Below are 17,849 nucleotides of genomic sequence, written 5' to 3'. Positions count from 1 at the left end.
AGTGAATTAATGTGAATGAGCTTGTTGAATTGTGATAGATATTGAGTACAGCCGTGCTGTAATGACCATCAAGAAGCCATGATTGCAGTGAGCCACAAAACTCAAACAGTAGAAGTAATCCTGGTGTTTGCTGTTGCACACTGTTTAGAAGAGTGCAATGTTCTGCCTTGTCCCTTTATCTCAATCCAGCCAAGATAGTTGGAGTAATGCATTTTTATCAACTCAAAGAATCAATGGTATCGATGTGTCCAAGCAAACTCTTGCCATACTACCAGCACCTACATTAGTTGTGTCCATAACCTGAAGTTTTCAGACTAATCAGAAACAAGATGATGGGGGTGATTAATGATCAGTCACTGTCAGTGCAAGACCATTCCATATGGGTGTTCAGAAGGAAAGATACAGTATGCGTGTCCTTTTTATTTTTTTCTGTTATTATTTATATTTAGAACTAAAGCAATAAAATCTGTTTAAAGTAGAACAAGTAGACAAAAAATGGTGTAACCTGTAGGAAGGTATGCCGTACACTGGTAGTGGGCAATTCTCTTTATTTCATGCCATGCATTAATATGTTTATTTTTTAAAATAGACCTTTTAATATATTCTATATTATTCATTAATTATACAGTATACATTGTTGTATTTGAAATTAAGCACATGTATTCCCCTTAGGTATCACCTTTGGCTGCTTGCGTCTTCCACTTTTCTCTATTCTGTAGTACAACTTCATACCAGGTGTTTTTAAAACACTTGAAGTCCACAGTGAGGATTGAGCAATTCAAAGAGGCACTTCCTTCTGACCCAGTGCTCTTCACACTCGATCGTTTAATGTCTGAGGGGGTTATGCTGTTCAAACTGAGAAGATGCATCAATATCAGTTAGAAAGCAGTGGAACTTTATTTAATCTTTATTTCATGAAAAACACCTATGTACAGAAACCATCCTTCATATGTCTGTAACAAATTATAACATCTCTACAATAGAATTAATTTAGGAATATAAATTGAGTTGTTGAATAGCCAAGTTGTATGACAGTAATGAAGTTCAGACACTTGTCGTGGACCATTTACTGAGATGATGATGACTGTGATGACCATTGCCTGAGATGATGATGTTTGTTACCTTAACGAAGGTCATAAATATGCCTGAAACCTTGACCACCTGGATGCTTTGCTGTTAAGAAAACTATTTATTTTAAGCCTCCATAGAATTCTGTATTTAGGCTTTCTGAGAGGACTGACATTTCTTGATTGTCTACTCAAGGGAGTGGTTAGGGTGTCAGAGGGAGATGTATCGAGTCTTAAGCTGCCCATACATGGTCCGTTTAACGGATCCGTTCGGGACTTAAATAGTACACATCACATCGCATAGCATGCCTTGTGCATGCAGTGTACACGCAATGCAATGCGATACGATGTGATGAATAGCTAGTACAAAAAGAATGTGCAGCACATACTTTTTGTACCGTACAATGAGATGCGCGGGAGCGCGCATCTCATAGTACAGAATGGACGGTCCGAGAACGGACCGTCTATGGGCAGCTTTAGAGAATAACTCCTAACTGTCATGTTACAGGTTGTTTTGTTTGAAAAATAACACACATGAACTGATTAGTTGGTGGTTTATCTCTCTCAACTGTATAACTCTCCAAGGTCTAGTACATCTGCCCCTTAGTGAGGGGAATACGGTCTCTCTTTATTGCTTACCATTGTTGCCCAGCTACTATCTGATTTCATATGCAATGGGGGAAATTTACTAAGATGGGAGTTCTATTTAAGATGGGATGTTGCTATGGGCAACCATTCAGATTGTATGTACTATGTTCTAGAAGATGCTAAATAAATAAGTAGATGCTGATTGGTTGCCCATAGCAACACCCCATATGAAAAAACGGTACTTGTTCCTAGTACGGCGCCCATCGCATCGCATACCATAAACCTTACAATGGTATGCTATGCGTTGCGATGTCACGCGATGGCACCCGATCTTATACAATTTAAAAGCTGAATACATGTAAAGTAATACGCGTCCGCTCGCCACGCTGCGCTCGCCACACTTTCTATTCTCAACTCCACGCCGACGTGGATAGTGGGGGTATGAAAAGGTCGGAGGATGTGTACTGCCGCCCCTCGCCATGCTTCGGGTTGGCGTTCATAGTGGGGGTGCATTTAACATTGTAAGCACCCATTAGGGTGCTTATACAATTAAAAATCGTATAGGGGGCCAAAATCGCATCGCATCGCATGCGGCTATATGGCATGCGATGCGATACAATGCTTAAGATGCCATACGATGGAAAATCGTGGGCAGCGTGCTAGGAAACAAGTACAGAAAGAACTCCCATTTTAGTAAATTTACAATAATGAATATGAGACAATGGGCAAGATGCGTCATCATTTGGAGTGAATAAAGTGGCAGCTAATAAGCTCCTGACATTTTTTAAACACAGCCTGTAACATTGCAGTTAGGAGGAGTTAAGTGGCTAGTACTTTATCTCTCTCTCTCTCCATTTTATCACTATCCAAGCCATTATATGAGCTGGAAGAACTTTGCATTGTCTTTAAGGGCCTTATTTTGGTTCATTCTTTCTGACAAAATCCTTCTTAGATGGACAAAACCATGTGCACTGCAGGGGGGGCAGATGTAACATGTGCAGAGAGAATTAGATTTGGGTGAGTAATTTTGTTTCTGTGCCGGAAAAATACTGACTGCTTTATTTTTACACTGCAATATAGATCTCACTTTGAAGTAAAACCCCACCCAAATCTAATTCTCTCTGCACAAGTAACACCTGCCCCACCTGCAGTGCACATGGTTTTGCCCATCTAAGAACGATTTTGTCAGAAAGAATGAACCAAAATAAGGCCCTAAGTCACTGTTTTGTTTGTCTCAAACAAGCTTGTTCTATGTGAAATACAGTAGCCGTTAATGTAATATACACAAAGAAAGATAAAGCAGTCTTCTAGAATTCTTTCTTTGCAATAACATTTTCATCATGGTAGAAAGTATTAAAAAACATACTGTACCTCGATCGCCTAAAACCCGTCAGCCCAGACCGTGAGGCCTCGTCAATGAGGGGAATTACAATCTTTTCTGTCATGTCTGTCAACACCGTAAACGTAGGCTCCACAATGAAATCAATAAAGCCTAAGCAAAATTTTCAATAAACAATTGTTAGCATTAGTACTAAAATAGAAATTTTAATAACGGATATATACACTCCTGTCTAAGTTATTATACGAAACGCGTTGATTGGACTCTATACACCAAGGAGCAGATGGCTGACTTCATGGATGTTATCAGATAAGCAAAATTTTATTTTAAACATTGTACAGAGATAATTTTTGCCTTTTTAGCGAATACAATTGTGTGTACAATATTACACTATGGTGTTCCCATCTGCTTTTCTCCCTATGTACCTGAGTGAAATCTCTAGGAAGGTTGAGAGGGATGATGAGAAGTGTTTCCTGGTCAAGCTAAGGATAATTGTTTTGGACAGGCTCATACATTAGTGGTGGAATATCACTAGTCACGGTACTCCTTCATTTGTTGGGGTGCTTTATCAATTTGTGGTGGAGGGATCTATTACACCGGGATGCAGTTAATTTGCCGGCGGTCGGGATCCCGGCGGTCGGAATCCCGACACTGGAATCCCGACCGCCGAAATCCCGAAACTTTCTCCCTCCGTGGGTGTCCACGACACCCATAGAGGGAGAATAAAATAGCGTGCCGAGCGTAGCGAGGCACCGGGCCCGCTGCGTGGCGAGCGCAGCGAGCCCGCAAGGGGGGGCGATCCATGTCCCCCCCTTGTCGGGATTTCGGCGGTCGGGATTCCAGTGTCGGGATTCCGACCGCCGGCAAATCGTATCGGATCCATTACACCGTTTGACATGTTGCACTAGGAGGCGCCCATCTCATTCTTTTTTCCATATATATATATATATATATATATATATATATATATATATATATATATATATATATATATATATATATCTATATAATAAGTTGAAGAGTCTGTGTGCGTGTGTGTGTGTGTGCGTGTCCGTCGCATTGCGGACACACCGTGGCACTCAGAGACACCAAATTTGGCAACAAGATACCTCTGGACCCGGTGGTGTGCACCTCGAAGCCGTTTTTTGGAAATTTCACTTAGAATTTTAAAAAACACCAAGTTTTAATTTTCCTTCATTGATGATCTGGGGAAAAGATCGACGATCTGGGAAACCGTGGACGAAGGAACAACTCCACACCTGATTTCATTGCTGTCATTGAGTATGAATGACACATTCTAACATTATGGTGAAGGCTTTAAACAATTAGGAAATAATTGAGGATATACATAGACCACACATAACACACACACACACATACACATTGTACACGCACACACACACAGTACACCACATACGCACACATAGCACACAACACACACATTTATACGTAGAGCACCTCACACACTTAAGCTGTGTACACACGGGGGAGATAGGGGTTGAAATCGCTGGAAACACACCACATGCAGTACAATACAAATCCATACACACTACAACACACACCCAAAAACAGTACAACAAACACACAACTCCTGGCTTCAATCAATTCTATGGACACGGACCACGATAAAATGGCCGCCCCATAAAGCAGACAGTTCTCTGAAACTGTTTGCGGTATGGGGGCGGCCATTTTATCGTGGTCCGTCTGCATAGAATTATTAATTGAAGCCAGGAGGGGAGCCGGGACGCGCAGACAGGTAAGCCTGCGGCGATGGGGGGGGGGGCGGCACCGGCGGCCGGGGTGGGGAGGGGGGGAGGCGCCCCCCCATTAGCGGCGGGGGTGGGGAGGCCGGCGGGGAGGGGGGGGAGGTGCCCCCCATTAACGGCGGGGGGGGCGCCCCAAACCAAGCTACGCCACTGAGAACACACACATTTAAACATTGCTAGGATATGCACAGCACACTACACTCACATATATACGTAGTGCACCTCACAAACTTACACATTCGGCAGATATACACACAACACAACACACATACATAACACACAACTCACAGTACAACACACACCAACATTCACTACAACACACACCCAAAAACAGTACAATACACAGAACACACACTTAAACATTGCACAGATACACACACATAACATACCTCTAACAGCACAACACACACCCACATTCACCACACACACCCAAAAAACAGTACAACACACACAAAACACACATTTAACCTTTGCACAGATACACAAAGACACAACACACACACATACTGTATATACATAGCACACCTCACACACTTACACATTGGAGAGATACATACAATATAACACACAAAACCACATACATTACAACACACACACAAAAAACAGTACGACACACACAAACACACAGAACACATAAAAAATAATTTGCCGTTTATTTAACAGTCTGTACCGGCAAATAAAAACTGTACCTAATGTACCATTTCTACTTTGTTCCCCATATCCGTCTCTCCAGTCCTCCAGTTGCACTGAGAAATCTTTGTCCTGGCCAATGCACCCATTGATCAATACAAAGTGGGTACACTGCACTCACTCTGTTAGTCAGTTGGATATCAGGCACTGCTCTGCCTTAAGGGTTTCCCAGACTCTTTTGGTTCATAGATAATGTTTGGTCGATGGGCATGAGCGCTGCATGCATTTGTTTGAATGTTATGAGTGTAAGAAGTTGAAGAATAAGACTGAGATGAAGATTTGTCATGTTATAGTGTACAATTTACTCAATAAATCGTGAAAAAAATATGTGTACATAGAAGTACAATTAAGAAATGAAAGTAGGATTAAAATATAAATTATGATTCAAACTGATAATTGTTTGGATGGCGGTGGGTTGCGAAACAAATCTATAGGTGGAGGGGGTATGGATATTGTGGGCATAATTGGTGTTTGGTACACCTACAGGGGGTACCCAGATGATGAGAAATTTTCACTACAGTGTCACCGTAGGGGGATTTCCAATTGGGGTTCAGGTGGTCTTTTAGGGACCCCTTTACAATTCCGTTGGTCTCTTCTCCTGGAGCCTATGGTCTCCCCCAGTGATTGACTATCATTAAGGGAGACCGTAAGCTCAAGAGACCTACAGGATTGTAAAGGGTCCCTAAAAGATCACCTGGACCCCAATTGGGAATCCCCCTATGGTGACAATGTGACCGTGACACTGTAGTGAAAATCCCATCAATTGAGGGCCCCATGTAGGTGTAACAAACACCAATTATGCCCACAATATCCATACCCCACCTATAGATTTGTTTCACAACCCACCCCATCCAAACAATTATCAGTTTGAATCAGAACTTATTTTTTAATCCTACTTTCATTTCTTGATTGTACTTCTATGTACACTTACATTTTTTTCACGATTTATTGAGTAAATTGTACACTTTGTAACATGGCAATTCTTTTTCTCAGTCTTATTCTTCAACTTCTTACACTCAAACCTTATCAATGCACCCATTGATGATTGTGATGGCTGGATCAGTGGATTGGCTCGGCGGGTGTAGGGAAGAATTTGGCCCATTGCACCCATTCCCAGTGGGGCATTACAGTGGTGCGGGTAGCGTGCGTCGCGTCAGTACATCATGTGGCCATGCCCGTGGACCTGCTCCCACACTCAGGGGCTGCCCCACTGTTTGGTAGAGATGCCCGGTGCATGTGCTTTACAGATCCCCAGACTTTAGAGACTGCTGCAGGTTCAGTGAGGGGAGTGGCAGTGGCAGGGAGCAGTGAATTTTTAATTAATTATGACGGGGTAAGTAACGCCCACCCCGGTCCCTTCACACTCAGTGCCTGTAATTACACACCCTAGAAACTGTACAATTTGAAAGTATAGAAATGGAGGTGTGGCCACGTCCCTTTCTGATTTTGTACCGATTTTTGACCCGCAGATGTTGGAGGATATGTCATACAGTAGGTGCTAAATCTCAGGAGTGGATGTGGAATTCATCAACAAATACAAGTTATCAACTCAGGAGCGTTGTGTTTCAAACAACAACACCACACCTGATTTCATTGCCGTCATTGAGTATCAATGCAAACACATTCTAACATTATGGTGGAATCTATAACAAATTACAATCTTAGGTCTTTGGCACAGCATATTGTAAGATGACATTTTTCAGCAATTTTGGAAATAAAGAAACCCCAAGGGTTTCCCGGGCAACGCCGGGCGGGTCAGCTAGTATATATATATATATATATATATATATATATATATATATATATATATATATATATATATATATATATATATATATATATATATATATAGACAGCACTTACCTATCCTGGGAACCAGGTTAGGAAACAGACCAGCACTCACGTAGTTTGAGTTGAAGAAAAAAAAGTTGTATTTTCAAAACATTATACAAAGTGTAGTGCAGCAAGGCTGACCCAACAGCCGTTTCAACTGGATGCCTTCCAGTTTTCGTCAGGGGTGACGAAAACTGGAAGGCATCCAGTTGAAACGGCTGTTGGGTCAGCCTTGCTGCACTACACTTTGTATAATGTTTTGAAAATACAACTTTTTTTTCTTCAACTCAAACTACGTGAGTGCTGGTCTGTTTCCTAACCTGGTTCCCAGGATAGGTAAGTGCTGTCTATCATTATCCCTCTTGGACCCTGCACCGCATCATTCCTTCAACATCTGAGTGCCGTTTTGCTTCTCTCTCTCTCTCTCTCTCTCTCTCTCTCTCTCTCTCTCTCTCTCTCTCTCTCTCTCTCTCTATATATATATATACACATATACACACACACACACACACAGTGTGTATATATATATATATATATATACATATATATATACACATACACACACAATAGTAATCCAGAGCACAGATGTTATCCATCACATAGATGTTGCTGCCAACCTTTCAGGCCTATGAAGGACCTTAGTCATGGCTATGTTCACACATCCTGCAGATGCTGTTTGGTGCAGGATGTGTGAACATAGCCATGACTAAGGTCCTACATAGGCCTAAAACGTTGGCAGCAACATCTATGTGATGTAAAATAATCTTTTTATCTGCAAAAGTGGTGAGTGCTCTGGATTACTATTGCCTGGATTTTGTACCACGGAAGTATCGGTGGGATATGGGAGCACCCCATGAATGAAAACTACAGAACTGTGAGTGCAATATAGACTGATTTGTATGTTATATATATATATATATATATAGACACACACACACACACACACACACACACACACACACACACACACACACTGTATATATATAAAAGCAAATTTTACTTTAATCATTGGTCTTCAACCTATGGCCCCCCAGATGTTGTGAAACTACATGTTCCAACATGCATTGCCACATACTTTTCCTATAAGAGCATGCAAAAACGGTCAGGGCATGCTGGGACATGTAGTTCCACAACATCTGGAGGGCCACAGGTTGAAGACCTGTGCTTAAGATCATTGTTCTCTAAGGGGCTGCAAGGTGATCTACTGCCTCATGTGGCAATTGTGAGGTACAAACTAGATCTTCCTTGTTGTCTAAAGTCAGGTCTTGGAGTCAGGTTATATACTATGTTGCCTACAATACTATAGACACAGTCCAACTATTTAATAGAGAGTGGGGTTGCTAAAAAATGGACTACAATTTTAACCTGTGAGTTACACAATATCGTAATCAAAATATGAACTTCAAATATAATTCTGCATTGTTCATGTATTTTTATATAGTCTCCACTAGATGGCGCCAATGTATAAAAGTTAAAAAATTAGCTCCAACAAGGAACAAGGAACATCCTTCCTCCAGACAAGAAACCTGCATTGCATGAAACCTAAGAAAGTGGCTAAAATACTGCACTACTCATACTGCATTGTGCTTCACTACACACAGTTTCTCCTCTAGTGTAGAACTAGAACTGCTGGATCTGAGACCAACACATACTGTACTATGGAAGAGTCTAAAGAGATATAGAGGCCCACTTAGGGCTAGATTCTCTAAGCTTCCAAAGTGATAAAGTGGAGAATGATAAACAGCCAGCCAATCAGCTCCAACCTGCTATTTCACAGGCTGTGTTTGAAAAATGTCAGGCAGGAGCTGGTTGGGTACTTATGTAATATCTGGGCTCCTGTTTTTCTTATGAGACCGCGTCCGCTCATCACGCTTCGGGCACGGTGGCTCGCTGCGCTCGCCACACTATATAAAATCAACTCCATGCGTAGTTGGATAGTAGGGGTATGAAAAAATGGGGTGCATTTAACATGGGAGCCCAGATAATACATAAGTACCGCTGGTTGTTTATCACTCTCAATTTTATCACTTTCGAAGCTTAGTGCATCTGACCCTGAGGCTGATAGTGTAAGGAATGTACATGCTGACTAGAGATGGGTCGTTCGCGAACGAACCGGATCTTTTGAACGAATCCCATTCAAGAACGAGTGAGCCGCCGATCCCAAAAAGGTGATCCATTTCAGTTTCGTTTTCCATTACAATGCATTTTCCTGATCTCAGTGCTGCCACCTGTGGCAGCTGAGATGTACTACCTCTAGAGACTGAGTACAGTGCTGTGACTACAAGTGATAGAAAGATTAGCTGCTGCTGCCAGGGATGGCCATCGGTGCAGACGCCATCGATGGTTTCCATCGATGGCGATTCTGCACCCAGCCATCGATCAGTGTTTTTACTCGGTCATGTATATTCCCCGTTTTTTTTTTTTAAAGCGAGCTGAGGATTTGTCTAAAAGATCCGTATCTTTTTTCACCGAGAGATCCGCCGGATCCCGGCGCAGCTTAATGATCCGTTTTGCCCATCTCTAAATTGCTGACATAGCTATAGTCCCACCCACACAGCACTGGTTACAGCTTCACCCCTTCTCAGTATTTGCCCCTTGAAAAAAATGGAAGCCGTGATTGGATAACAGAATTGCATGTAATTAAGCTTGTATTAGATTTGTGCACACACCCTGTGATTTTGGTGTGATTGGCTTAAAATTCACACCAAATTGTCAAGCATAACTGCTTATGCAGCTAGCATGTTTTGATCTATTACACAAAACATCTTCTTATTGGGGGGGTTTTCAGGAATAATCTGTTTGACTAATCAGCATGCACTCTAATGGTGCCCATGCACAAGGACATAACTACCATAGATGCAAAGCGTGGAGCTTCTATGGGGCCCAGAGCTGAAGGGTGCCCATCTTTGCTGCCTATGTAATATGTTATACATACATTTCTTATCATCAGTTGCTCAACAGGGGGCCCTTACAAACTTTTGCTATGGGGTCTGTGAATATCTAGTTACGCCCCTGCCCATGCACTTATGCGATTGGATGCAATGGGACATAGGTCGACACCCTCAAAAGGTCGAAATGACTTTAGGTCGACAGGGTCATTAGATCGATACAAGCATTATGTCGACATGCTTTTTTTTGAGCAGGGTGTGGAGGGAGAATAAAATAGTGAAGAAGCATGGCGAGCATTGCAAATGGATGTGGTGCACTGTTACAGTGTCCATCTCGACTATGTCCACATTTGGGACACCAAAAATAAGAAAAGCTCATGTCAACATTTTGACTGTTGACTTTCCCATGTCGACCCAATGATTGTGTCAATCTAATGACCCTGTCGACCTAAACCCATGTTGAGCTTTTGGGGGTGTCGACCTTCCTGTGGTTGACCCAATGGTCCCAACCCACATACTGTACTATACATATTTATGTGATCAGAAATCAGTGGCAAACGCAGGATTTTCAGAAGGGGGTTTCCAGAGGGGCGGAGCAAAGCACGGAGATGGACACTTAGGTGTCCCAGTATATGCCGGGTCAGTTAAAGTATTATAGATAGACCAAATGTATATAAATAATAATAATAATAATAAAAAAAAAAAAATATATATATATATATATATATATATATATATATACACACATACATACATACATACACATATATATATATATACATATATATATATATATATATATATATATATATATACATACATACATACATACACACAGGTGGTGCCAACAGCAGTGTAGACCCCTGGGCATAGCAATGTATTGGGGCCCCTACCGGTCCTCCAGTGGTAGGGGTGGGGGAAGCTTTGATGTCCCGCGGGTGGTAAGGGGTATTATATCAACCGCTCAGCATGTAGGGCCTGGATCAGTAATTTCCACTAATTACCCCTTTACTGCACAGATGGTGGGAGATGGGTGGGAGAAGGGGACATTGGGCTGAATGAAGGGGCCCTGATACACAACTTCCAGGGTGGTAGAGGATGTTTAATATGCAGAGGAGGGGTGTATAGTGGAGCAGGCTTATTATTCATAATTTTCTGGCGGGAGGACAGCTTGCTTGACTGCAGATATCTCCAGTTCCCGGAAATAGATTTTTTTGGATTTTAATGGAATTAAAAAGAGAATCCCACCTACCAAATGGTACTGGGGACTAGGGGATCAGATTTCAGCAGGCAGAGCAATCTGCCAATGAGTATATAATACTTCATACCAGGTGTGTGGAGCTGGAGCAGTAACCAGCAGCTGGAAGGCTGATATCTCTGGTTCTGGGAACAGGAGAGACAAGTTACTAGTGTCCCAGCTTTTGGAATATACCCTCAGAAAAACTCTAAGTCAGACAGAACCTGAAATATCTGACTGGGAAGAACAATTAATAGGCGTGGATGGGGATCGCTGCTTTGAAGTCAAATATCTCCGGTTCCAAAGGGCCGATTTTTACAATTCTTGTACCCATGGAAAGAGGAGACTCTCAGTTTTGAGTCTAAGGCCCTTAGACTCCTGGGGGGGGGGGGTTTCTGGGTAATCAGAACCCCCCCTGCGTGCACCACTGGAAATAATCTGCTGACAGAATGCAGGCATTGGGGGTAAATCAGGCCTAATTGCACAGCCACAAATGTGCAGTGGCTATTAGGTAGATTCTGGCCTGCGATAGTGAAATCCCACCTTGCAAATTATTGTGTGAATTGTGTGAATGGATGTATATTACTAGCGAATGATGCTTACCAGCCAAGCAAAAATTACCAAAATCCATTGAATGAGCCCCAGTCATCACAAGCAAGGAGTAGCCAAGAACTTGCTCAGTGACTTCGATGAAAACAGGCACATCTGGCCTGTAGCTGACAACACACACCATCCCCTAAAATGCTTGGGAATGCCTACATTTTCCCTGACACGCCCACCATTTTTTCTGGCAGTCCGATGAAACAGCCGGTTACCACCCCCAGACGCCTACTTCCTGTCAATCACTTTGTGAGCCACTTGCGGATAGATAAAGTAGCAAGACTTCGTTAGCCAGTGTGCAGCCCATACACATGGTCATCGATAATGGGCCGCTGTGTGCTTTGCAGTGCTGTGAACAGGTCTGAATTGGGCCCTTTCTAATGTAAATAAAAATAATAATTAAAAAAAAATGTGATCAATCTCACCTATTTGGGACTGAGCAACCATTGTTGAGTTGCGATCACACAGTGGAGAAAATGGAAGGCCAAGTTCTGCTTCTTTGTCACCCTGGAAAATAAATGATGCATTATACAAGTAATTGTATAAAATTGTATACAGTCAAACCACCCAAAAACTCACTTCTGCCATTTATTTTATTGGTTATATTTAGAATCTAGGGTTAAATTTCTGTAAGAACAATTCTGATTGATTTTAAATCAATTTTAATTGCTCAATATCGATGTTGTGTTCTAAATCACACATTTACAGGTGCCTTTTTTACATTGTCTTTTAAAAATAAAGCAAAAATCATCTGATTAAATACATTATGTGTTTCAGGTTGTAAATCACACATTTTCTAATTTGATTACAATCTCGTGGCGTCACTAGGGTTGGTGTCACCCGGTGTAGTAACTCATGGTGTCACCACCCCACCCCCCCCCCCCCCCAAATTTCCAGAAGCTGGAGACAGGATGCTTGTGTGCGCCGAAAAATTGTTGGCATGGCCTATCAGAAGGGGCACGTGGCATGTACCGTGATTGTATTGTGTACCTGCAGATTGTGTCAGCGCACCTATTCCAATTTTCCAGTATTATAGCACTGCTGTATAGCTTAATTGATTGATCAGTCCAGCTTAGTTCTTCCCTGCATTTTTACAGGCTACTTAAATCATTAAACACTGTTTATCCGTAATGCCAATTACCAGGGGTTAAAGTGAGGCGGAACGGGGCGGAACTGTGTTCCGTCAGTTCCATATTGGAGGCGGAACGGTTCCGCCTCTGTCCGGTCACCTTGCCCCGCTGTGGCAGTGTCCCTGCCTGCAACTTTGCTATAAGAGTCTGCCGGGCAAAGCGATGTAAACCAGGCTGTCTTTCTTATCTATCCCCACCGGCGACTCTGCAGCATGGCGCGGCTATTTAAAATGACGCGCCAGGCTCACATCCCGGCAGCCAATCAGGCAGCTCGTGACTCTTGAGCCAATCAGAGCTGCTTGATTGGCTGCTGCGCCGTAAGCCAGGCCCGGCGCGTCATTTTAAATAGCCGCACCGTGCTGCAGTGCAGAGTCGCGGATGGGGATAGACAAGAAAGTCAGCACTTATGTGGCACCCCAGATGGGACAGTGTACGCTGGGTTGCTAGGCAACCGCAGCGCAAGTGAAAACCCCGCGTCCAGGACCTAAGAGGAGGAGGTACCTGAGAGGGTCGGAGGTCCCGGGAATGGAGGAAGCTGCTGCGCGTGTGAGGAGAGGAAGCTGCAGCGCATGTGAGGAGAGGGAGCGGCAGCGCGTGTGACCGGAGGGCTGATCAGACCGGAGAGAAGAGGAGCCAGGCTGACAGGAGATGGGAGAGAGATGCCGCATCGGCCTGACAGTGACCGGCTGAAGCCGCAGGAGTGACAGAGCCCGGCGCGAGAGGAGAGAAGAGGAGCCATAGCTACCCGGGGAGCAGCAGCGCGCCGTAGCGGGACCGGAGAGAGCCTCTGAGTGTGGCAACGCTGCAGTAGCAGCGCCCACACTAGTGTGCCCTCCGCCGCCGAAGAGCAGCAGCATCGTGCCGGGCAGGAGCCTGCAACTGTCTCCGGCTACCAGGTACTGTCCACCACTGTGCCCAGGCAACCCCGCTGCATCACCATCCGGGCAAACCCTGCCGTGCCCACCAATCCTGGGTATCCCACTCTGCCCAAAATACTTGGTAGCCAGTGAGTCCATTTGGCCTGTACTACAGCCCCCTGACGACCGGCGTGGGAGTAGTGTGGCTGTCCGTTCATTACCCCCTTGTTCCCTGTGTAAAGATTTCCCTAATCTGTTTAATGAGGCTCTTTCCCTTTTCCACCATTTGCAGTGGTTAACTGGTCAGGTGGCCCTGAATATGCAGATATAACAACAAGAAAGTGAGGTGTGAAGCTCCCACAGGCTTTTTAACACAGTTACAGGAGATAAAATAAGCAACAGATCACAGGTCTAATGGCATTTAGAATAATTGTGATTGCATTTCTTCCTGCTGCATAAAAAAGTTCCATCACTTTGCTTATATAGGGTTTACATCGCTCTGCCCGGCTGTCTCTTTTATAGCAAAGCTGCAGGCACAGACAGACACAGCAGCAATGGCGGGCTGGGCCAGGGGCAGGGTGCCATCTGCCCACCAGGCCACTACAATACTGCATAAGTAGGGCCACCGCAGCCTGTCACCTTCATGGTGTCTGCTGCACAGTGTGTGTCAGGCTCTGACAGGCAGCAAGCATGATAAAGGGGGCTGCTGCTGGCATGCTGTGTGCGCTATCTATGAGTACAGTAGCATGTTACCACTGGCACGGAGCAAGAAAACCCTAGCAATGAGCATGTAGGTAAGCAGCACTTACTGTATGTGGCATAATATGGAAGGGTCATTACCGTGTGTGGCATATTGTGGGGGAATATGTTGTGTGACATAATGTATAATGGGCATTACGGTGTGCATAATCCCCTGTCCCACCTACGGCGCGCACTTTCACATTATTTGGCTTGTTAGATTCTTTTGCACTTTGGGGCATAATTTGCATTAAGGGTGGCGTTATGTGGCCCGCATTATTGTTTCCATGTCTATGTGAGATAGGTCATACATTTTAAGCTCGCAGGGGGGCGCCGAATACCCTAGCACCCGCCCTGGTTGTGACATATGGGGGGGGGGGGGGGGGAGATGGCGGGGAAGAGAGTTCCACCACCTCACCAGGACCACTTTAAGCACTGCCAATTACACATTATGCCGCACACCGTGATGCCCATTACACCACTTACCGTGATGCCCATTACACAATAAGCCGCACACCGTGATGCCCATTACACCGCACATGATGATGCCGATTATGCCACACACCGTGATGCTCATTACACCGCACACCATGATGCCCATTATGCCACACACCGTGATGTCAATTACACAATACGCCGCACACCGTGATGCCCATTGCACCGCACATCATGATGCCCATTATGCCACACACCGTGATGCCAATTACACAATACGCAGCACACCGTGATGCCAATTACACAATACGCAGCACACCGTGATGCCAATTACACAATACGCCGCACACCGTGATGCCAATTACACCCCACACTGTGACGGCAATTACACAATACTCCCCACACCGTAATGCTGCCCATTACACCCCTTCACCATGATGCCCATTACACATATGCCCCCATAGTGCCAGACACAGATATGCCCACACAGTACCAGACATATACCCCACACTGTCATATATTCCCCTGGCCCACAGTGCCAAATATTCCAGCGCAGCATACATTATTATACCTACTGTTGCTCTCCAGGCCCCACACCCTGACTCACTGACCAGTACTAACTTACTTATCTGCTGCAGTGCAGACAAAGACAGACTCAGTCACTCACCAACAAAATAGATGTACCAGAGACCAGTCCAGGGTTTAGGGAGCAGTGCCAGTGTCCGACTTGTCATTCCACCACACAGAAGAAGCAGGCAAGCTGGTTAGGACTCCTCCAGTCCTAACTTACTCAGGTCACTGGGACAGGAGGTGGAGGAGGCTGGACGGAGTAGCAGAAGAACTCAACTTGAACTTGCTGCACAGTGCGCAACATAAAACGTCGCTGGCTGCAGATTCAATTACCCGCCAAGAAGATGATTCCCCCCCATTAATACTACTTTCAGACCGCAAATGCCGTATCGCACACGGGATTAGGACACGGGTCCCATCCCCAGAGCAACACGGCAATGCGGTCTGAAAGTTCCGACACCGACACGGCATATTGCCGAGTCGGTGACGTCAGAGTATTTGGATGGTCTTGCGCTTTATGGAAAAAAGCTGCTCCTATATTTTAGTTCTAGAAGTTATGGGGGAAAGGAGCGCTGGTATTAAATTGAGCTAAAATATTATAATGAGGAGGGAAAATATAGAGTTAAAAATAATGGGTGGGTATAGAAAAAAATGGATTAAGTAAATAATTTCGTGGTACCTGTAAGAAAAAAACTTTGTTAGTGCTAATGTTTACACTCTTTTAGTGAAAGAGATTTTGTTTGAGATATTTGTAAAAAGGTAATTGTCAGTCCGGCGGTGCTATCCCTATCTTACCCTACGGTGCCGATGATTTGCGTCCTGGCTGTATTCCGGTGTGTGTCGGCTTGCGGGCTTCTAAGCGCAAGAACGACTGAGATGTGTTTAACACACCAAAGCCGTTGTGCGCCGATGCTCCGTCCTCGCCGAGCGGGCCGGAAGTGGCCGGAAGTTGAAGTACGATCGCCGGTAGAGCTGAGGGCAGGAGAATGGTGATAGCTTGCCGGGTGATCTTGTCTCACCAACGCGTTTCGTGCGTCATGCGCACTTTTTCAAGGATATCTGATATCTCCACAGTGTGGGTATTTATAGGGACAAAACTTTATTTGTAAAACGGAAGTCTTCTTCCGGAAGTGCAGGGAAATTGGAGGGTCGGTGACGTCACATGGGGCGGTGCGGGGCGGCGGCGCATCATCGGGGGCTCGGGAGGAGGCAGTACTTGGAGCTGACAGTGCTGCCTCCTCCATACTGTGAACGGGACACGGGTCGCTCGACCCAGGCACCCGTTCACACTGCGCTTGACACGGGTCATAGCCGTGTTCAACCCTGGTCATTACCAGGGTTGAACACCCGTGTTGCTCGACCCGTGGTGGCCTTTTCAGACCGCACCGTGACCCGGGTTTAGGCCCCGCAAACACGGCAATAAGCCGTATTCGGAGTGCGGTCTGAAAGCGGTAGTGACAGCCTGCACAGTGCAGGCCCAAGCTATCCGGGTCCCTCCTCCATCCACGTGTGGCCAATCCCCAGAGCAGGAGGGGGAGACACCGTCAGTGATTGACAGTCCGCTCAGGCTGCCTGCGCACAAGCCGTGCGGCAGCCGTGTCCCTCCTCCGTCCCCTGGGGTGGCCAATCCCCACAGCAGGAGGGGGAGGCACCCGCTCTACAATGCCAGCCGCCCAGCCTCCCTGCACACTGCGCAGTGTGCATAGTACAGTATAGCATGCCAGTCAGCCCACCACCCCGCTCCCCTGTGCTGTGCGCTGCTCACACTCTTAGCCTGCTGGCTGTCAGTCATTATCACTGACAGCCAGGGAGACCAGGCGCCGTCCTCAAGTTAGAACAGTTTGCCATTGAGCGCCCCCTGGAGGAAGCTCCCGGGAGTTTTTTTACATTTATAAGTAAAAAACTAGCAGTGGCATGGGTGGGCAGCGGGGCATGGGGATTGGTGATCGGCGGGGTCTGGGCAGCGGCATGGAGCACATAGCGGAGCGGGAAGCAGCTACTGAATTTTTTTTTTATGATTTGAAAAGACTGGACGACCGGTTTTTGGCTGAGAGAATTTAAAATATTTGAGGGTTTTCTAAACTGTCCCACCGCCTGCCATCTGCCGCTAC

General features: G+C 45.1%; 1 protein-coding gene across 5 annotated transcripts in view; it reads right to left on the bottom strand.

Annotated features, from left to right (window-relative positions):
• The window catches only part of PDE1C (phosphodiesterase 1C), a 790,350-nt gene that overhangs the window by 69,092 nt on the left and 703,409 nt on the right, over nucleotides 1-17,849 (bottom strand). For all 5 annotated transcript variants that reach the window (XM_083188441.1, XM_083188444.1, XM_083188443.1 and 2 more), the window contains 3 exons: nucleotides 12,434-12,515; nucleotides 3,027-3,147; nucleotides 680-855 (listed from right to left, as the gene is read on the bottom strand). In XM_083188441.1, the coding sequence (XP_083044567.1) occupies nucleotides 680-855; nucleotides 3,027-3,147; nucleotides 12,434-12,515 (379 nt within the window). The remainder of the gene's footprint in view (nucleotides 1-679; nucleotides 856-3,026; nucleotides 3,148-12,433; nucleotides 12,516-17,849) is intronic.

Source organism: Crinia signifera, chromosome 5 (genome assembly GCF_055691185.1).
Source record: "Crinia signifera chromosome 5, ASM5569118v1, whole genome shotgun sequence".
NCBI lineage: Eukaryota > Metazoa > Chordata > Amphibia > Anura > Myobatrachidae > Crinia > Crinia signifera.
The sequence above is the reverse complement of the archived record's forward strand: the minus strand, read 5'-3'. Positions and strand labels throughout refer to the sequence as shown.